This window comes from Balearica regulorum, chromosome 5, assembly GCF_011004875.1.
Source record: "Balearica regulorum gibbericeps isolate bBalReg1 chromosome 5, bBalReg1.pri, whole genome shotgun sequence".
Lineage (NCBI taxonomy): Eukaryota > Metazoa > Chordata > Aves > Gruiformes > Gruidae > Balearica > Balearica regulorum.
Genome location: NC_046188.1, coordinates 27598678 through 27621321, shown reverse-complemented (window position 1 = coordinate 27621321; position 22644 = coordinate 27598678). Strand labels below are relative to the sequence as shown.

At 39.6% G+C, this 22644-nt stretch overlaps 2 protein-coding genes across 3 annotated transcripts in view; one reads left to right on the top strand and one right to left on the bottom strand.

Annotated features, from left to right (window-relative positions):
* Window positions 1-20951, bottom strand: part of SLC25A21 (solute carrier family 25 member 21) — a 261130-nt gene extending 240179 nt beyond the window's left edge. The window contains exon 1 of one of the 2 annotated variants that reach the window (XM_075753957.1): window positions 20280-20951. In XM_075753957.1, coding sequence (XP_075610072.1) covers window positions 20280-20346 — 67 coding nt within the window. In that variant the 5' untranslated portion in view covers window positions 20347-20951. The remainder of the gene's footprint in view (window positions 1-20279) is intronic. The other variant, XM_075753956.1, reaches the window with a different exon arrangement.
* Window positions 20138-22644, top strand: part of MIPOL1 (mirror-image polydactyly 1) — a 200622-nt gene continuing 198115 nt past the window's right edge. Inside the window, 2 exon segments of the mRNA XM_075753955.1 lie at window positions 20138-20304; window positions 21914-22074. The gene's annotated coding sequence lies outside the window, so the exon portion shown is untranslated.

The window sequence follows — 22644 nt, the reverse complement described above, 5'->3', positions numbered from 1 at the left end:
TATGTACAGCAGAAACTTGGCTATAGAGAAGGATGATACAGAGTTGGAGATTTCCTGAATGATTTTTGATCTCTATTTTACATGAGGCATGGTTCCAATCATTACCTTTGGTGGGAAATTACTTCTAATTACATAAGCTATATAAATGTTTTAAGAGGCCATGTTAATTAATACTGTTAAAAAAAACAACAACAAAACCCCCAACCAAACAAGGGTGTAATCAGTGCATATCAACCACTACTTTAGAGAGCCAAGGAAAAGAAATAATCAGTATATCAGAATTTTCAAATAAGGTACAATATTTGCAGCTAATATACAAGAATTTAAAATACCAAACAAAAAATAGAGGTAATGCTTTCCTAGTACTAGAGTGCTTGAATTTTAGGAACAAAATTATGGTAATTACCCCATGAAATAGGTCATCATTCATTAAAAAAGGTTAAATGGTAAAACACTGAAGACAAAGAATAATAATCTACTTGATAACTCTAAAATCACCATTGATACAGTGAGTAGAATGATTTCAAACACACACATGCAGTGCATTATCAAAACAAAACTATAATAGTTTTGTTTTAATAATGATACACCTTGCTCCACATGGTCTGGAGCCAGTTTTCAGGAAATTCCTGCTTCAGAGGAAGAGAAAGTAAAGTATTGAAATAGGACTTCAACAGGCAACAGAGAATCAGGACTAGAAAACATTAATTATGTCACCTTTTAGATATTGATTTAAGGAACAAACTTCAGACAGATTTGCAGTTGTAAATACAATCACAACCATGAGAGAAACAAGTAGCCAGTATAGACAGAAATCAAATGTATCATATTTGACCCCTCTTCCAACCCTGTTTCACGTATTTTCCTGATGGTTATTCAAATACCTTAAGTATCAAAGTCATCACTTGCATGATAAAATAGGTAAGTTCTGGCAGTAATACAAGCTCTACCACATATTTATTAAGGGTTATGCTCTTAAAATTGCCATTGTTAATGTAAGTTTCCGGAGGAATAAAGAAGTAAAAATGCATACACCACTAATATACAGTATATTATTCTTTCGTACTATATACACCAAAATATTTCTATCTACTCATGACTTCATAAGTGCTCAAAGTTACACAGTTGCCACTGAATTCTACTAATAGCTGTGTGAGTCACTGGGACATAGTGTATTAACAGATGCACATTCTTGTTCAGAGTTAGAAAAATAAAAGTGTACAGTGAAACCATCCAACTGTAAAACTGTTACTGGAGAGGGGAGGAAAACTTAAGGAGGAAAACTAGAGGGTTAAAAGCAAAAGCATCTCAGAATAACAAAGATATCTGTCATCTGCAAGGCTGTGTTAGTCCAAGAGTCAAGAAATATTTGCTTATATAGTTAACATCATAATATGAAAATAAGAAAGCCAAGATACAAGTAGTCAGTAGAGCTTAAATCTTCAAACTTCAGTGTGCAAGTAGACGCTGTGCAAGGTGATGGTGTCTTAGTGGGCACTGTGTCCACAGGTGCAGGACCAGCAATGTCAGCGTCTGGCTGCTCTCCGAACACACGGACCAAGTTCCAGGTGTTCGGAGGCACTGCTCTGGCTCCACCAAGAACACATTTACACTATAGGTCTTCCAAACACAGAACTGGGGGTTTATTGAAGCCAGGGAATTTGTGTGCAGATACCTATAACATTAGTGACATTGTTTGAAAGTAATATTACAGTTTCTATGAGTGTTCATAAAATTTTTGTAATTACTATGAAAGCTTGTAACTTCCTGACTATGAATGGCTCAAAAGCCAATTTTCTTCCCTTTTAATCTAGAACTAACACAGGCAATATTCTATGTGAAAAAGTTATTCTTAATTTAAATATTTTTCAATCAAGTGTTATATACTAGAACCTGTCAATTAACACCATACTTACCTCCAACACCTACAGACTGATCTTTAACTGCTTCCAGTGCTTCTTAATGTCAGTATTTTTGTCAGAAGACATACTTATCTTCCTATAGAAAAGATTGCACATAGCAAACACCCCTGCATGGTTAGCCTTCTGTTTGCACACATGAACTCAGCAACAACACAGCAGCCTGAATATCCTAGTAAGCAATTTGCTTTTATCGCCAAACAAGACAGCAGAGAAGCACAACACTGCCATCTCCACCTTAAATGCTGAAGTACAGGTATCACACACAGAAAGATTACAAAATACAGCAAACAAGAACATATGTAAAGGCTTCTGAAACTTTTACGAGCAAATTAAGAGAAATACTGTGAGGCAGAAAAATTAAGTTTAACCAACCAGTGTAGTGTACCAGAAAAACATCAAAATCAACAGCCTCAAAGCCTAGAGGGAATAGAGCAAAAGTAAGCTGAAAATGCAAATTCCCCTCACATTTCCTGTCTCAGCCCCTGCCTTCAAGTGACCGGGATCAGAAAGGCAGAAGACATACTTGAAAGTGTTTCTTTGCCTTGGTTTATCTGTCAGTGTTCCAGATTAATACAAACTGTGATGTTTTTTCTAGTGATGGGCTTATGTGCCAGGAAGCAGACGATCAATGACTCAACTGCCATAGCTGCAATTTACTGGGTTTTTTCCACACATACAGTCAAGTGGGTTATACACTGAGCAAAGTGGAATACAAAGCCCAAAATACATTCCCCAGACCCTAAACTCAAATTAGTATTAGTGTATGTTCATCAGTGTACCAGTAGTACAAAGAAGAGTTTATTAAGCTCTTTCTTAAAAAGCAGACTGGAACCTTCCTTCTCTTAATCCTCACACAAAGCTAAGCAAAGTCCTTTTTCCCGGTGTGGATTATTTGAATATGTATCTTCCTTTAACCATATTTGTTAAAGCTTCAGGTTACCGGAGAAGCACGTCCTACAAGGGAAAACACAGAAGGTGACAAACAGCTTCATTAGCTGCCACAGTAGAGCAAGCAAATCAAATTGCTGATGTCTGTTGAGCTTTGGTTGACGTTCAGAAGCGGAAGTGTTCTTGGCACTCACTGCAGCCTGACAAAATAGGTAAGCAATCCAACAAGCCTGCTGCTACCAGAACCATTACCTACTCTTCCTCCACTGACTGGGAATTTCTGCCAGCTCCCACAGTTCAGGCAAATAAACTGACAGAAAACTAACTCTACCAAAAGCAATTAGGTTTCTGTCACTTAAGCTCCTTGGATCAGTTCCCTAAGAGGTGAACATCATTTCAAAGAGTTTGCTAACACAATAAGAACAGGCATAGATAAATAGCACTGACTCTTATTCATAGGTCAATGAGGAACATTGCAACAGAAGAATATACCGTCAACTTAAATGCACCCAAAATTTGTGCAGGTTTTAACCCAGATAGTGACAGCCACTGAGATGAAAGCAACAAGTAAAGTGAGAAAAGTGTTCTCGTAAGAAGTCTTTGGCTAAAGAGAGAAACAGAGCTCGCACAAGCAACTTTATCCCTACCAATAACACAAGCTAATCATTAAAGCAAATAAGAAATGGAAAAAATATGAAGTATCAGACTGACAAGAACCCTTTCTGGTGTTTTAGTTTTGCAAAGTGTTGGTACACAATAAGATAGCACACGGGACTAACCCAACCAAGGAATAGTTTGGACTGGAAATTTCCAGGAAACGAGGAAGTTCAACATACAGGAAGTTCATGCTTAGTAAGTAGGGAACTTTCTTCAACAGATAGCCTATAGAGCTTGAGAGTTTATTGCTTTAGGCATCAGAATGAACAGAAGGAACCCAGTGGATATATTTACTTGCTACAACAGGTGTGGAAAATGTTCAGGGCCTTCATTTATTTACCTAGTTTATAGATACAGATATTAAAAAAAAGGAATACTTAAACTACAGAGCAGAGAAGAGACTTCAAAGGAGATCACTGATGACAAATATTAAATATTTTCCCCATCAGCAGGCTTGATACCAGCAAGGTTCTGGCAAGAACACACAGGAAAACAAAGCACACAATTGTATACAGTCAATGCATCCTGCCATTTAGGTCCTGCTTGGCACAGAACATGTTACAGAAAAATATCTCGATCACCTGTTGTTCTACGTAGAAAGCATGACCATCAGAGTTTTAGAAAAAGCTAGAGTTGCTGAGCAGTAGCAAAGCAAAAAAAAAACGGAACTTCCATTGAATGGAAACAGAGCTGGAAGAGACATTAGCACTGTCAGACCACTGCCAACCTACATCCTTCAACAAATGAGGGAGAAATACAAATTTGTGTGCTGGGCACTGAACAATGGACGGAAACTTGTGCTCAGTGTAGCCGCAGGAGACGGAGCTCAGCCTCCAACTCAAAGCCAATCGAAGATGACCAATACATATGGGATGCAAATCTCAATATCAAAATATGAGAAATTGAATTGACTGAAAAAAAAAACAGAGATGTCTATAGAAGCTTCTAAGGTAAAAATTGACAGTCGTCTTGTATCACAGTTTCAAAGTCTAACCTAGGAAGTAAAGACAAAACAGCAATGCTGTTAGATAAACTTAAATAGGCTCAGACAGAAAAGTGCTTAGGTTTTAGCTCACTTTTAGTACAATAAACTCAGGAGGAGTTTTCTTAATGTCTGTAGAGTCCATAAAACTCTGTTCCTCACTCAGCAAGACTACCATTTCCAGACTGATTACAAATAAGAAACCATTTCCAGATGTGCACCCCAGATCCTTCAGTAAAAGGACAATGAAGCCAGGTCCAAAAATACAACAGTATCAATGTGTATGTAAAGTATGTATGATCACCAAGGTGATCAGCTCCGGTGACAGGCAGAGGGCACCTCTGAAGGAGGGGCATTCTACTGGCCAAGTGGGAGACTTGAAGTACATATAACCCAGCAACTGGGCCCTGTTCTGTGACCATCTGCACAGGTCAAGGGCACTCATCCTACCAGACCCTCGAGGCAGAATGGCAGGCACTCGTCTGAAAGCAAAGGCTGCAGCTCCATCTGGGGCGTCTGCACCATCTACTCCAGTGGTGGCTGATACCTCCACCCAGCCAGAGTTGCTGAAGGGAGAGGCTGTAGTGCAGACCTCAGGCTGCAGGAAATGCCTACACCTTTCTCCCAGGGCAGGGATGGGCAGTAGGCCTGCCTGCAAAAGGTGTGCCCAGGTGGAGGACCTCCTGCAGAAGGTGGTTGAGCTGCATGATGTGCTGAAAAGGCTGTGTAATATCAGGGTGGCTGAGAAGGAGTTAGATAGTTGGTTCCAAGTTCAAGTCTGCAGTAGACCCGCAGCCCAAGGCCAAACAGCCAAAAACTCCCTTACTGGCACACATAGAAGGGAGGGAGGCCAATAATGCAGAAGAATGGAAGCTTGCAACAGCAAGGACCAGCAGGAGAAAGAGACTTCCCCTGAAGCCTGAGGTGCGCTTGCAGAACCGCTTCACCACTGCAGACAGAAGAGGAAAGATCCGTCACATCAGGAGAGATACTGGAGCTAAGGCAACCTGATCTGCTCCCCATATAACAACTAAGAAAAGGCGACAGGTGATAGTAGTAGGCAACTCTCTTCTGAGAGATACAGAGGCACCCATGTGCCGACCTGATGCACTCTCTAGCAAGGCGTGCTGCTTACCGGGGGCTTGTATCAGGGATGTCACTGAGAGACTACCAAGCCTCATACAGTCAACTATTATCCGCTGCTGCTGTTTCACGTGGGCACCAGTGATTCAGCCAGGAGCAGTCTAAGGAGCATCAAGAAGGGTTATAGAGCCCTGGGAGAGGTGGTAAGGGAGTCTAGAAAAAATAATTTTGAAGTTATTTGCCTACATACTTTAGGGACATCAGCCTAGGCACTGCAATGCTTAGAAAGTTGCTACCTGACTTCAACTGGACACTTCAGAGTGCCCAAGCCCGCAGCCAGTGAAATAATTCAACAACAGGTCCATTTCTGTACACATACAGGGAGTAGCCACCTAGTGCTAGTAGTGAGTATGTTGACATGCTGACCACCACAGGATACCTGGTGCAGAGCTAGTACAGTTCTGAAGAGATTCAGGGAAAGAGTAACTTCCATTGATTTCAGTGTAACTGTGGTACTGATTAGTCTCATGGTTCAGGCACCTCCAAATTCCCTACAACTGAGGAATGACAGCTCCCCTGCAGGTACACATGAGAAGTTAATGTGTTAGGGCCCAGAAAGCAAAACAGTTAGGCCTAAGGTTGCCCTCAGCTAAAAAAATTAAATCCATTATTTTACTTTTCAGAAGACTTGACTAACCACCAGAGCCACTGCATATGCAATTACTCCCATGTTTGATCTGTACTACTATGCAAAAAAATGCTTGCAAGATTTAAAGACCTAGAAAGAGAGCAAGAATGAAGCCAGTTTTGCAGTCTGGTGAAAAAACACTCTTGGAAAAGAGGATTTTCTTGGTTCATTCTTTCCTTGGGCTACAAGCTAAGCCAAGGAGGGTCCCAATTATTTCACTGGTACCATGAATCTCCTGGGTCTGTTCTGAATTGTTCAATAAGGCAGAGGCGCCCAGTTTTTGCTTATGCAGAATGCAGGCAGTCTAAGTATTGCCCATAGTCAAAACTATTTATACTACAAACTTGAATACTGAAAGGTTTACAAAACAATTAGCAAACATATAAAATATGTTCAAGTTTTACAAACAGTTCAACCATCATACAAAATGTAACACAGTGATTTATTCCTCTGTCTGAATTTAATTTCCTAACCATAGAGTTTGTAGTCAAAATAAAGACAAAGCAAGCTATCCCCACTAGATAAGGCTCCGACCTTACTGATGTCCCACTGAAAAGGGGATTTATAGAACACTGACTCTCTCAAAGTTTTTCAGTTCTTCATAGGTTTTGCAATTAAGGTTCTAGGTACAATTATAAAGATTAATTTAAAAGTAGGAAACAAAGATTAAGACTGAACAGAAAAGGACCAGTTTAAGACTGAGCTGGTAATAATTGTAATACCATCTCTACTTGACTGCAGTGGTTTTCCATGAAGGATGCTACACACAGAGTGCGTACAGCTCAGACTGAGAGTAGGATTTAGTTTTTAGGGTACCCTCTACTTCTTAAAAGTAGTTGGAAGATGCACAGATAAGGAAACAAAGGACTATAGGCAAGGAGAATAATTAAAAAAAAAAAAAAAAAAAAGGCAGTTAAAACCATCTCTTCCTCCTCCCTCCCAGGATTATGTCCCTGCTTCTCTACAAGTTGCATAAAACACTCATAGCATCCCAGTAAACATGTCTACTTTACTTGCAAGTGTCTATCTTGAGGCACCAGAGAGGACTAATCACTCCTGAAAATCTCAGTAAACCAGCTGACGTCTTCAATGAAAATATTCGAGCAGCAATAGAAGATTCATGCATAATCAAGCAAAAAATAGTCAAATGTTGTATGAATAAGTGATAACATATTCCATGACAAGATAATGAATTTTTAAATAAAGAGCCATTATTCTTTCCACTCACTGAAAAAAAGTATACATTGATATAGAGAAAAAAGCAAAGGCTATCATATAATGAAAGGTAAGATCATACTACACAAGCGTAAGAGTTGTTGCCTAAGTTACTTCAGCCCAGTTCCAAGCATTCACTCTAGGGCTGCAAGACTAAGCAAATGACTAGTCCAATTAACAGTCTTAGTCTCAACTGACCAATATTCTTGCAACACTTTTAAAGAACATTTTGGAATGTAGAAAGCCTTTGTGTGTAGACAATATCCAACCACAACACTGCAAAACTGCTTTATCAGAAAAAAATTAGACATTCATTCTACAGTGCCCTTTATCTTCATATGAAGAATTTTGGCAAGTGACATTTTTAGTGGATGTTCAAGGGCTACCTGCTCCAATTTTTTGACCACCTTTTGCTTCTCAGAAGTCTTCAGAAGATACTTGTGTTTGCATAAACTTGAGTTTTAAATCAACTTATTTTCCCTATTCATTTTCAAATTTACTTTTGCTTAGAGTTTGTAAAATCCTTCTGTTTATTACTTAGCTACCAGAGATATTTGCATTTCAGGTAAGTACAATGTTACATGAAAAAAAAATCAAATATTAAACGTCAGTACAGGGGAGATTATACATTTTGCAGATTTTCCAGATCTATAAATAGATTGAATTCTTATGCATACAAATATAGAAAAGGAGTCCCATTTATATACAACTTCAATAAGGGGTCACATTTTCTTTTAGTTCATGCGTGAATTACCAGGTGTCATCCTATTTTTATGCAAAACTGTTAATTTTCATTATTTTTTAGAAGAATCTTTTCCATTTATTTTCCAGAGTTATAATCTAAATCCCAAATCTTGATTCAGGAAAAAAAGAAAAAAAAGCCTTAAAATAATTTCTGCTTACAGTAAATGGCATCACATAGGCTCCACACATTCATTCACTGGATTTTGACTAGATCCATGCTGTGCAAAACAGGTATTGCTCACGCCTAACATACGTTTGTCTATCAACATTCACCTAATAGCAACAAGCCCTAGAAGAACAAGACAGAGCAAAAGCTCCTTTTTCAGGAACAAGACGAGATGTCTTCCTTTCACTCCCTTTGTGAAGTAGAGATCTGACTTTTATGCCAGTGTTGATCCAATATACACTCTTACATGAAAGAAGAGGCTCCAAATACTGCAAAGTTTTTTCCAGGAGAGGGGCTACTCCAGTCCTAACCCAACAAACTTCAGTGAGATTACTGAAAAATGCTGCGTCTGCTGCCTAAACTTAAGGTCTGCTCAGCACAAAACAGATTTCCAGCTCTGCTGGCTACATCAACCTTCCTAATCACAAATGACGGAAAACAATAAAAAACGCTGTCCCACAGAAATGTTCACATGAGATCTGGGCAAAGAGTATTTTGCAGTCCAAGTGCCAAACATCCAATTAATGTTTTAGTGCAACCTTTGCATCAGCCTACAAAGAAAAGTATTCTGCCAGTAAAGTAGTATTTGGGGAAAGAAAGATATTTAGCAGTGACAAGTATAGCTATACGTCTATTAGTACGATACTTCAGTTACAATTACAAATGGCAGAATTCCAGCAACTCAGTAACTTGTTTATCTAACTAAATGCATTAAAAGCCAGTGTTGCCTATATAAACTTCAGAAGACTGAAGAGACTTATTTTTATCTGTGAATTAATACATTTTCAATGGGTCGATTTTGATAAATATGGCTTGATGAAATATTGGAGACTTTTCCCAAACTGTTGTTCAGTGTCACATACGAAACCATCATAGCCATCCACACTATGACATTAACTGCAGCTTCAGAGAAACTACTTGTTCAAAACCAGAAAGTAGTAAAAATACTAGCTACTGTTATGTCTTATTATGCAGTCTTCAACTGATACTATATTTTAAGTTCTACCGTAGTCTTTAACAAGTTTTGGGGGAAGGTATAAATGACATGGTAAATTTACTTTTGAATTCAAGGAACTTTTAAAGTCTGTTTCCCATTTAGCTCTCCAATGAGAAACAATATTTTCATTTGTAAACATATTGTTTCATAATCAGACATTTTGTGCTTTTGAGGGTCCCCTGAAATAAAATCTACTGAACTTTAATAACATTTTAAAAATAAAGCAGTAACTTTTCAATATAAATCTTTCAATACTTTCTGCACCCCTCCGCAATCTAACATATAAGGAAAGATTTTAAGGAAAATTTAATCTAGTGTCCAAATATAACTTTACTTTAAACATGAGGTCATCTAAACATCTGTCTCCAATATATCCCTAGGGATTTAAATCAAAAGTCTGCTAAACATGTACAATCATTTTGAAAATAAATAACAGAACAAATTTAGTCTTGATTATGATTATTGTGCTTTTTTAAAAGGAAACATTTATTCTAATAAGAAAAGTCTGAACTAATTTAAACTTTATGGACATTAACTTAGAAGAGTTTCATACTCTAAATAAGACATTTCTTTCCATTTAGTCTAGTTTCTAACAATATTCATTGTTTTAGATTTGCAGAAATACCATATACTTTCTTTCTCCCTTTTAGAAATGTCTAATCAATAAAGCTATATTTCTTATCATAATAAGAAGTATAATTTTGCAGGAAGGAGAAAAGTCTGCCGATTTGTCAGCAAAAGAGATAGATTGATTTGTTTCCTTTTTGTCATCTAGAATAGCCATCATCATACTTCACACTAAGGAAGAGTATGCCAGACAAAGCATATTACATCTTCATACTTATTTTCTTCACTACTTTGAAAAAACACAGTAGAGGCTGTTTTAGGCAAGGACTGTCTCATTACCCAGTCAGCATTACAGTTTTGCTATGTAAAATTTTTACTAGCAGGTATAATGAATAAGTGGCAGCCATGTCTTCCCTGCTTAATTCAACAGCCCCAACCCCATTCAGAACCCTAATCCCATTTAGGAGAAGAGAATGAAGCTCTCATCCATTCAGTACAATACTTTAAAAGTCCCATTGCTTTGGCTCTTTAACCACAGACTTGGAAATGAGTGAAGAGCAGGACTATGAGAATTCTCAAAGCTCCGAGGTTCTTCCAGAAGACTTTTCTTCTCAGAATACCGTTGATTCCCTTACATAGGGACTCATTTGATGAGGAACTGTTGCAAGGGTGAACTAGTACAGCAGTCTAGAGACAACAGGCTACCAAGGATATGATCGCAGAAACACCTAAAAAGGGTGCTGGACACAATATTTAGAATGTGCAGCATGAACAAGGCAAACACTCTTCTTGACGCTATTATGCAATCTTGACAAAACTAGGGTGTATACACTCTTACAAGACTGTGCTGACACTTGTCAGCATCTGTAATAAAGCAGTGTTTTGGAAAACAAGTTCTTCTAAACAACCTATAAGCAGCCTGAAGCTTTGTTTTCTACTTGTTGCTGTGAAGTTACATTAAGCACACGTGTATGCACCATCATGTCCAAGGCAGCATTGAAAACCTGCCTGTAGAGAAGATATATATAACCAATCTAAAAAAGGCTAGTGTATCATCACCAACCTCAAGCATTCACAACCTCATGGCTCAGATCCCAAATCCATCTAAAATCATGAGAACTGTCTGTAAAGTTTGTTTGAGTTTTAGGTTCCTAAAGCCTCTACAATTCATCATTGCAAGCTTTAATGCCACAACACTGAGAATAAGATTATTGTTTTTTAAAATTCAAGTTTTAATCAAACTTTCATGTTTTGAAACTAAATCACGTAGCCCCACAAGCTGGAAGAGACAAATATAACAAAACCCATAATAAAGAGTTAAATTTGGTTTCTATGTCAATGATTATGGCAGTTAGAACCATCATTTGGGTTTTTTGGGGGTTTGTTTGGGTTTGGGTTTTTTGTTGGTTTCTTTTTTTTTTTTTTTTTTTTTAACCATGCCCTTCATGTTTTACCAAGTTCAGAATGCTATCTGGAATCAGCTGAAAAAACAAAGTTGAGCAATATTTACTATACATTCAAAATATATACTAATTTTGAAAATCAAGCCTCTAGCTAAATATTAAGAAGTGTTGCTAATAGAAAAATAAGTAAAACTTAACTCTGTTGCAAAACCACTTAGAATTAGCTCTAAGAGGAAGTAAAATAAACAGTGTAAAGAATTTTCTCAAACTGAAAGTACTACTAAGACTCTCCTTTTGCTTTTGGGAGTGTTGCTGTTTGGGGACACCAGCCACAGATCAGCACACTTTAGTATAATAAAACCAGCAAAAAGCCCAGGAAACTAGGATAACACCCTGAACTGGGAAATGATCCATTGACTAAAGGCTGAAAGATGACCCATAAACTATGTTTCCTGCCAAAAACTGGCAGATTGAAAAGGATCCAGAGGAAAAACAAAAGCAGCTGTTAACAGTGTAGTTCAATGGCTGAAAAGCAGATCTAAAGGCAAATTACTCCTGTGTTTCCTTTCCTGCTGTATGGGTGGGACTTCTCAACAACATTCAGACTCTCTAATATATAACCATATTTTCTCATCAGAAAATCACCACTATAGACGATTAAAGCTTTCAGATGTTGGTGAAATGATATCTAATTTTAATGAGCCCCCAGGACAAGACATGCTGCAGGAAAAATGGCAGGTCCTTGTCCTGCAACTATTCAACTTTCAACACAACCAAAGCAGTTGACCTGTACTACAGACTTTCAGTACAAAAACTACTATTTTATAGTGACAGACATTTATCAAGTTCTTGCACAAATGATGATTAGGTGTGAGAGAGTGAGAGCTTCTGGTTATAAAAAAACAGTATTGATTTATTTTATCCATCAACAGGACCAGTGATGGTTTCCACAGGCAGCAAATACCAATTCATCGCCTTGGGGGGGGGGGGGAAGTTACACATTTTCAACTACAATTGAAGTAGAAAAGATTTAAGGCCTTTATGATCAAGATGCAGATACTTGAAAATACTTAGAGGCATCCCCATAATGGAACTATTGTCAGTTCTCTCCATTCATTGCAATATTGATTTTCAAGACTTCCAGATTCTAGGAGTCACATCACTAGCTGAAAAGGTAGGGTTTTTTCCTACTTGTCTTCAGTTCTTTTAGCACTTTTAATTCATACCCTAATCATAATACTTAGGCTAGTCTGAGGACTTTAGGTTAATATACCCAATTTTCAGAGAAAATTTCAACAGAGTCAGTCTCGTAACAGATGAGTTCTTCCAGTCTCAGTGGTATGATTTTGAGCATCTCACATCCTGCTAGTTTGAAACAGAAAAGTAACAAGCATAAGAAAGAATGTTCACAAGTATAAGAAGGACATACAAGGTAATGTCACAGAAACCGAACTACAGTTAAGGGAAAATTTGTAACATCACTTAACAGGTAAAAATCCAGACACTCTGCACAGAAATAACCAGATTCAGTTTTCATTTTCCTTTCTAGAACACTGCCACAGAAAACACATATATTGCTATCAAAAGTTGTGCTTTGTTTTTATACATTAGAAGTTTATTCTTATTACATAATTAGCCTTTGTGTTATGACAATTTAATATGGATTTGAACATGAATGGCAATTACTAAGCACAACTGATGCAACCATAAACACAGTAATGACAATGTTCTTCGTCCCAATATAATCTGCTCACAAAAGTTGTATCAACTTCTCAGAACTGCCTTGGCAGACAAAGCATTTTTTTTTCTATAAACTTTAAAACAGCCCTGCTCCAGTATTAATTATTTTACTACCTATTTGCTTTTACATGTATAATACATATTATTCTATAATATTTTTAACTTGGAAATCTACCAACAAACTATTTAGAGTGCAACAAAATATTTAGAGTTTCTTCTTCTGAAGTACATATCTTCAAGCCTTTATGCTTTGCTGTAAGTCTCATTCTTGCCAATACTTGAAAGCAGTTAACATAGGCTTACAGCAGCCTGTAATGCAGCAGTCTTCACTTTGTTTATAGATGGGCATTTGAAGAGATTTCTGCAATATCACATAAAACCTATGTTAAAATTAAAATAATCAAGACGCAAATTCCTCACGGTGTAGAAATCAGTAGCTTGCACGTTATTCCACTGGGCCAGAAGTTTATCCCAAGTTTCCCCATTTATATGTGCTATCTTATCCTTAGCATCATCTTTTGACCTTTACCAGTGATAGACCACCTGTTTACAATTCTTCCTGTTCATTCAGGGAAAGTCAAAATCAGTGCCATTGGTTTTGCAGTACACATACGAAATCCGCATTTACCAATCATTATTTTTTTTGTATCTTTAAGCTTTGCTTTCACATATTATCATCCAAAATGACATATGCTAAATCTTCCCACCTGCAACAGCTTCAACATACATTTTTATTCATTTTCCACCCACACGAAAGACCACATTTAGCATCTTATTGTAGTATTACACTGCCATCTTGTGGGTAGTAGAGCAAATGAGTCTAAATAACCATTACTCCTTGGTTTTTGAGATTTCAGGTTGGTCATTTTGTCAGGGTTTTGTTTGGTAGTGGGTGAGGGGTTTTGGTGGGGTTTTGGGTTGGTTTTTTTGTGGGGTATTTTTGAGAAAAAAAGACTGTTACACTAAAACCAATAGAAAATGTATAACCTTTCTCAATATCCTCAGGCTTAATAGATGTACAAAATCTTAAGAATAAGTGTCTTACTGCACATCCATAGAGGATTCTGTGCATAGGAAGTTTTATCCACATTGGCTAACATGCCAGACTAAATAAAGCTCAGGCCTACTTGCTTTCTCCAGTGTTTCTCTTGGAACAAAGACAGAATGGGGCTGAGGCAGGATGCTCAAACCAACATTGAGTATCAGAGCAAGGCGACACTAGCTTAGTGTGAAATTTAACCCCCAGGTTCAACAAGCAGTTTGTTGTGAGCAATTTCAGAGTCCAAAATATTCTTCCTTTCAAGGTCCCAGTTCCCACAGAAAGTACTAAGCTTAGAACAGGTGTCATGACATGTTAAAACTTACAAAAAGTCTTAGTTTGTTAGTTTGTTTTTGTCACTGTTATATAAACATATAAGAATTACTTCTTCCTATCTTAACTGTCATATAAAAGCTATTACATTTAAAGAATACATAGCTTGAAACACATTTAAGAGTTCCAAATGGGTATCATAACTTGCTAGCACACTGCAATGACCTGATCGAACAACATCAGTTTATCCTAAATACTACATACAGAGGTTTTTATTTGTTCCATTTCAACTAAAACAATATTGCAAGGATATTGTTTCTTCAAATTACGTAACTGTCTGAAAATTTAGAGGAATTTTGCTAGCTGCCAGCCTGGAAAGGTACTTCACATTTTCTTTTTGGCATGTTTCATAAAACACAGCATAGAGAGATGGTTCTCTGAGCAGAAACAGCAATCTTTCCAAGTCTTAGCTTCCTGACTGTTCCTATGTCCTTCAGATTCCTAGGACCATGCTTGAGGAGGCTCAAGATATCCAATATCCCAGCTTACAAACACTTAAACTTATTTTGGGCTTCTCTTCTCCCAACATTCTCTTCACCATATTGCCAACCAAGCAACTCCCCTCCAAAGCTCTAAGTCCAACACCAGGTAGCATGCTATCAATTTCTCAGCCTTGCAGAGAAAATTTGCTTCACTGGTAGGAGCAGCTTTAACTTGTAGGATGTTTCATTGAAACTAATACTATTTGACTGCTTCCCACCCTTAGCTTTTTAATGTAAACAGTCTTTGTTAACATCCAAAATGCCAAATACAGGCAGTGACACACAATAAGCATGCACTGTGATCTTTGATAATATTTAAGCCTTAAGAGACTTCAGGAAGAAGAAGGTTTAAGCACTTTAAAATATTATGGTTTCAAGTCAAATAGTTATGAGGTTTAGCTAAGTACTTAGCTAGTTGAAATCACCTCTGAGCATTAAGTGATTATTTTAGTAACATGTGAACACCAATTTTATGGCTTAAAAGCAAGAAAAAATAGCTAAGGAAACATAGAACACTCATCCTAACTTTAATTCCCAGAAAAATGTCAGCAAAATAATCAAAACAAATCAGTTAAACACCGGGGGGGTGGAGGGTGGGGGGAAGGGGGAGAATTAGCCAATTTTCCTGCTGTTTAAAGTGCTTCCCGTACATCTATCACACTCCCTCTCCCATTCATAGGGACCAAATAACCTAAGGTGTTTCACAGAGTATGCTGGCTAGCATACCTTGTCATGATGTTTGTCTGCCAATGTCTCTAGTAATAGGAAGACCAAACACTGGGTTTAATACTGTATTTGCATCCGACGGTCTTACTCTGATGATTGGTCTTCCTAGATCTGGTTCAAAGGAGTTGCTGCTATCCAGGATAGCAACTTTCTCTACTCCTGAAATAAAACACCTCTCAAAGGAACAGGTTTGGACTTTCAGAGGAGCTTAAGAGAATTAGATTCCCAAATCCTATTAGATTTCAATGGACTTGGAAACCTAAGTCTTTCCAAAAATATCAAAACCAAGATGCAGAAACCCTATTGTTTCATGAAAATATGAAGCATGAGGGGGAAAAAAAAAGAGCATCTCTGGTTATTCTTACAAACTTTTTTTTTTAAAAAAAGCTCATTTTATTCTGACTTTCCCAGATTCATTTTGCAATAAGAGAGAGACAATAGTTCATATTCATTTATTAAATGAAATTAGGAAAAGAAACACACTGAATTATAGCTGAAAAGTACTTAAAGATCAGTTCAGTATTGCAGATTTGAAAAACATGTCATCTTTGTACTTATCACCTACTACATATATTAAATAAATTCTTCAAAATTTTAACTTCAAAATTAAAAATGTTTATGTGTTATTTATTTGCAAATGTCTGGAAGCAAGAGAGGTGAACATACGAAGTAGATATAAATGAAATCATATTTATGTTACCTGTGGTTTTAGTTAATTGTCTCCATCTGCAGCCTTTTCTTATTAAAAAACAACTATTATAACAAGTAGCAGCATTCTAAAAACTTCAAGGTAACTACATTCAGCCACTTCACTCAGCCAAGGGTCATCTGTGCAATTATTTATGATGACATTTGCACTTCATCATCCAAATTGACTCAAGACTCTGTTGCAAGGATGACTTGGCAAATCGACCTGGGTACCACCCAACATACTTTGCAGTATTCAGTTCCTCTCTATGAGAAAAGAAATCTCCATTGACTTTGTATACAACACTTATTTTAATTTCTGCCTGTTCCATACAGGCAGAAAAAACAAGGATATTTTGATCCTTGTGAATTAGAGAAACAATTCTTCCTGTGACTCGAACCCTGCATCAACTGGACTTCTCAAATAGCCTCTTGAAGAATTGCTATAAATCTAAGGAAATCAATTAGAAATTCCCAAGCTGTTCTTTTCACAGTGATTCTTACAGTTCAGAGAGTTTGTTTGCTGTTTATTTTTTTCTATAAATTCCACACATGCCTTAGTCTACTAATTAACAACTAAAGAAAAGGAATATGCCTACAGTTCACTGTACTGGAAGGGACGAAACTTACTAATGAAGTGTCCCAATTACATTTCAGTCAAAGACCTGTCCTTCACTGTTGTCATACACCCAGGCAAGCAAACAAACTCAAGTATTTTCAATTATGTTATTAACCTCCATTCAGGAATCTGAAAGATGGGAGCAAACTGAATGCCAGGAGAAAGAACATAAGCCAAGATCGATTAAGACTTGGTTCATATTTAAGATTGAGTTCACCCTCAGGAAGCAGAGCTTTCAATCTCATACAAAGTCAAATTATGAGCCACGCTGGAGCAGATGCACCCCTTGCCACAGACATGAAGTAGGCATGAAATCCTGTCATGCTTGAGTTCTACAGTTTAATTACAGCAGAGGACATTCAAGTTAAAGATAAACTTAGAAATGTCTCAGACAGCCAATGGTATGTTTAAATCTTTTCCTTTACAACACTGAATACTTTCATTTCTCCTTTCTTCAGCAAGCCAGTATCGTCCATTTTATCAGTCCTGTAGACTAGGGGTCATGCTCGATTTCTTTCTTTCCCCTTCCCCTGTCTTTATTAAGTCCATGAACAAGTCCTGTCATCTTCCACAAAGAATCAAAAATCCCTTTCTTCCTGTTCTGACAGCTTAGGCTTATCTCTAATAATTTTCCACTCGACCTAGCAGAATCGCTTCTTATCAGATTCTTTTGCATCAGATGTGCAGATGCTAAATAATATCTCATTTTGCTTAAGCAGACAATATTTCTGACCCTTCAATTACACCTATTCTGCTGTGCAGTTCATTCCCCATCTGCCTCACTACTTTCCTATCATTTTGACAGAGACATAAACTCATAGCACCTTTCTTACAAACAGTTTCATACATTCCTTGTGCTTAATTGTATGAGTTAAGATGATCAGAACTTCTTAAAAATCTTAAAAACTTCACCATGATTATTTTTTTTTTCAGTTTCCTTCTGAATATCAGGCTGTGGTACAGGTAGCAAAGACACGCAAGGATATCTGTGACATTTATATGAGGCCAGTAAATATGACAAAGCATCTACAAAAGCCCTATGTCCTTCTGTAGAGGCAGCCAAAAGCAATATAGATTGTCTAAAGTGATACTGGAAAACTAAGTTCAGGCAACCAAATCCCTCACTAGAATGAAATACTAAGTACACTCTCAACAACTCATGCCCTCCATCCTTTCCTTCCTGTTTCCACCTTTTCCAGGTTGGATCCACACTTGCCTGAAAAATTTAACCTTTAGACTCAAGACCTCAAAGCTACTGCCTTCCTCTTCTATCTTCTCTATTAATCACCAAGAAAAACACCATTGAGTTTTAAGCATCTGACAAGCAAGTTTTCAAGTTTGATCCATTTTCCTCTAATACCTTAGAACTCCCACTTTGAGCCATACACTTACTAATCCCTCTGGTGCAATTGTAGTGTTGTTCAGACAGAGAATAGTCCTTACTGGTTTATTTCAAAACCAATGAATAGAAATTTCTGTACAGGTTTAAGTCTAGTGATGGAGCTAAGGAACTGCCTGCCAGGAGACTAAGCAAAAGGATGCAAGCATCTTTTAACAGTATACCTCTGGGCTAGATTCAACAGGCTTCCCATATTATACCTTAAAAAAGTGTGAGGTGCAGATCAGTTGTCTCCTTGAACTGAGAATTCTCTCACCTTAACATTTATGCCTAACAGATCAGCAAATAGTTTTCATGCTGTATTTTCCCTACACCACTCTCAAACACACTCATTTTCCAGTTCTAGTACATCTGTAAAACTCTGCCTTTATCTAAATGACAATTTTCTTTCCAGTGTGTTAGTCAAAATGTCTGTTCTTCTGTGAACAAAGAGAACTGTAAAGAAAGCAGGCTACTGCCAGAGGATGAGAAGATACTGAGTTAGATCAATCTGAATCACTAAGGCACAGGCCCACTGCTATGGGCAGATAAATCTGTCATCTTGCAAAACATCTGGTGGCAAAACTCCTTGGTATCCCTTAAGGTATGAAGGGCCTTCAACAGGCTAGTACAGATTAAACCTTTCTCTCCTAAGGGGAAGGGGTAGGGGTGGGGTGGGTACCAAGCAGAATCTAAAAACCTTTAGAATTTCCAAGGCTGCAGAAGAGCTACATAAATACAGTCATACAATACACTGGAGGGGCCAGGACAGCAGACATCTCCACTACTGCTGGGACATTTCTCTGTGTCAAAGCAGAAGGCTGAAAACAAAGGACATGCAGAGTCACGACCATGAAAAGGAAGCGCTCAAATGTGTGTTGGTGGCAGGAATGCATAAAAGTGGATTTAGGGGCAGCAGGGGAATTAGAGGGAACAGAGCACCAGCTCACATGCAGTGTCACGGCCACACAGTACCCACCCACAGAAGAATTTTGCTTGTGCTGAAGCATTATGTGAGATATAGCAGTATTATCATGTAGCCTTCCTCTTTCAGTTAAAACATAACACGGCAAACAGTATTTTGACCCCAAAAGAGACACTGAAGAACACTTAAAAACACACTGCATGGTCGACATGCTGACAGGATTTACATGTATACACTGAAAAAGCAGGATATTGTGTAAATACTCCCCACACTGCAGACTGACATAAATATTTCATATTGATTCTGCTTTAGGGAAAACAAACTGAAGAAATTAACTAGCAACACTTTCACTGCTAAGCAGATGTATTCTGATTTGACGTTTGTAGCTTGCAGTACAAATACTGTGATGAATTAGTAATCTCGACATTCCTAAAAGTGTTATATAGCCCTGCATCGGTTTCTCTATACAGCAGTGACAGAGTGCCGCAGGGAATGCGTTTGATAAGGAGAGTAACGGTTTCCGTCCCGCATCAACGCGCCACTAGCTGATGATGCGGGATCGCGGTAAGCACGTTTTCAAAGTTACCGGGTCCACCTCAAGCAAGGAAAGACCCGCTGCCACCCACCAGAGAAGCTCCCGAGGAGACACCGACGGCCGTTACGGTTGAAGGGAGCCCGCCTGCCACCCTTATCACCCGAGGGGCTGCAGGGTGTGTTTAACGGAGATACACCGCAGACCCAGGGAAGTGTCCCCTCACTCCCCCAGGGGACTGAGTGCCGTTACAGTAGTTACCGCCGCGACCCAACCGCTCCGCTCCCGCCCCCGGGACCCCCGGGACCCCCGGGTCGCCTCAGGGGCCCGCCCGCGCCGCCCGGCGGGGGAGGAGCCGCCGCCGAGTCAGGCCGTTCATCGCCGCCGCTCCTGCGCCTGAGGAGAACGGCGAGGGGGCGGCGGCGCGGCCGCCTTCTTCTCAATTTGGCGGAGCGCCGGCGGGGATGGGCAGACCCTCCCCGCCCAGGAGGAACGCGCCTACTTACCGGCCGAGCCTCCGGCGACGACTTGGTGAGAAGCCTCCTGCAGAAAGCCCCCGGGTTTCCGAGCCATCCTCACCCGCGGCGGCGGCAAGAGGCACCCGGCGCCTGGAGAGCGGTTGCTGAGCTGGGGCCGACTCCGCGCTGGGCGGGTGGGGAAGAGCCGGAGGAAGGCGGGAGCCGCGGTTATCTGCGGGGGCGGGGGGGGGAACGGGGGACACGACGGCTCGGCAAGACCGGGCGGGGCGGGGGCGCGCGGGTCGGTCCCCCACGCAGCGGCCTGTCGTAGCCGGCGGGCAGAGGCGGCCCCGGGCAGGGCCCGGGCTGCAACTGCTGGCGATCGCGGCGGGGAAAGGGGTCTCTGATCGCTTCTAGCCGGGAAACCGGCAGCCTTTCTCTCTCGGGCAGAGCTGGGGCGGCCGGCGCTGGGATCGCCCTCGCTGAGGCGGGGAGGTAAGGCTTTGGCGGCCTGTCAGTGAGCTGACGGGGGAAGGCCCGTCACCTCAGCTTTGTGCCGTTTACTCCTCGCTTCGGGGCTGGTGCCGTACAGCACAGCTTGCAATCCTGCTTCCTACCGCTGCTGGGACAGCTAACACCGGCAGATCCGCTGGTGCTCCACTTCCACGAAGGGTCGGTGGTGCCGTTTGGCTCATCGGCTGCCTTTCTGAAGCATACTGTTCTTTTAAAACCTTTAGACTTTGGTTCCAGCTGTTTTGTGTTCAAAGGACACGGGTATTTTGTCACTTGGAGAATGGCTATTGCATGTGTTATGCGGACCTATTGGCCCATCTTAGTAAATGAAACGGTGCCAGGGCTTGGGCTTGAGCGCTGGGACAGTCAGTGCCATTGCTGACAGTCCCCAACGTTGTTTTTGCCAAGGCTAAACCGTGCTTTTGCAGAGGACACCAGAGTACAACGTGGGCTCATGCCCAGAGGCGGTACCATTGAAGGAGACGACAGTTCAGCCATACGGATGCAGAACATGCAAGGCCGTTTATTCTCAGGGCCAGAGAATGGGCATAGATCTTTTCTGTTTACTAGTACAGACATAGTCTTTTTGACTTAGAGCCAGATTCAGAGTGGCACTCAGGTTAATAAACTACAGCTTAAGCACTTAATCAACAACTGAATATGTAAATGTTTCTATAGATTTGGAGTTTGCAAAAGTTGGGAGCAGATGCAGTATTGCAGATGGTCTTTCACTTTCCGTGCTGTATCACGGACCCTGTTCTGCTAGTCAAACCCCTAGGTTACCAACAGCTATCTGTAAAGATTTTTTTTTTCTCCGCTTCTTCTCTTCCCCCTAACTCTAAATAGCGCTGTGGTTCCTCATACTCTGTTACCTCCTTTTGCACATAGCCCACAGCCTCCAGTACTGCTGATTTTTCTTACCCCAAGGGAAGGCTCGTCCACTCTGAGCTTGACCTTTGCTTCTTTTCTAACAATCGGGTACATACAAGCTGAATTACATTGGTTTGGGGGAGAAAACAGAGCTACTGTTGATCTCAAGGGCACATTTATTAGAGGTAAGAAGATGGATTTAAGGGAGTGGCTCTTGAATAAGGTGCTAGACTGTTTGTTTAACCAGTCACATGGATAATTGGGGAATTATTTTTTTTTTCTTTCTTTCTTGCTGACAGCCCTACAGTGTTAACACAGACAAGGATATTCATTTTGAATCAGAAATCCTTCATGTTATCTTCAAAGCAATTCTGAATACCATGTGTGATCTCGAGCATCTTGATATAGAACTAGAAGGCTAGATTTGCTGGCACCTCTTCAAAAGAGAAGGAAAAGAAAGGTAGTTTTTACATGCTTATTATTTAACTTCCCTCCCCTGGAAAAAAAAGACTGCTGTTGCCTTACAAAGGCATCAGCTTGTGCTAAACTCAAAGCATAGCTAATTTGTAACTAGGTGCATTCATATATTCCTGCAGCACAGCTATCAAAGGCAAATGTTGGTACCCACTTCTCTATTCCTTAAGAAACATACTAAGTTAGATCTGTTTCTTATGTCTGAACAGTATATTTATGCACTGTTTTCCATGTCTAGATAGGCATTTAACTGCAGTCTGCTGTCTCTATACATTTTAGTTTAGTAAGAGAGGGCTTCCAGATGCTCATTTAAAGACTTTGAGGGTAAAATCCTAGGCACACCAAAGGCATTGTGCTAAAATTGAGATTTCATGACTGACTCTAGAAATACATGTAGCATAGCAGAGTTGAAGAGAATATGTGCTGGTTTTCCTTGACCTCCAGTTCTGGAAAGGTACTTCTGAGGTACGAGAGAAATCTGCATTTGTTATAATAATACCACATCTTTTCCTCAAGGAAAAGGGAAAAGTTGAGGAAAAAGACCATTGTGAAGAAA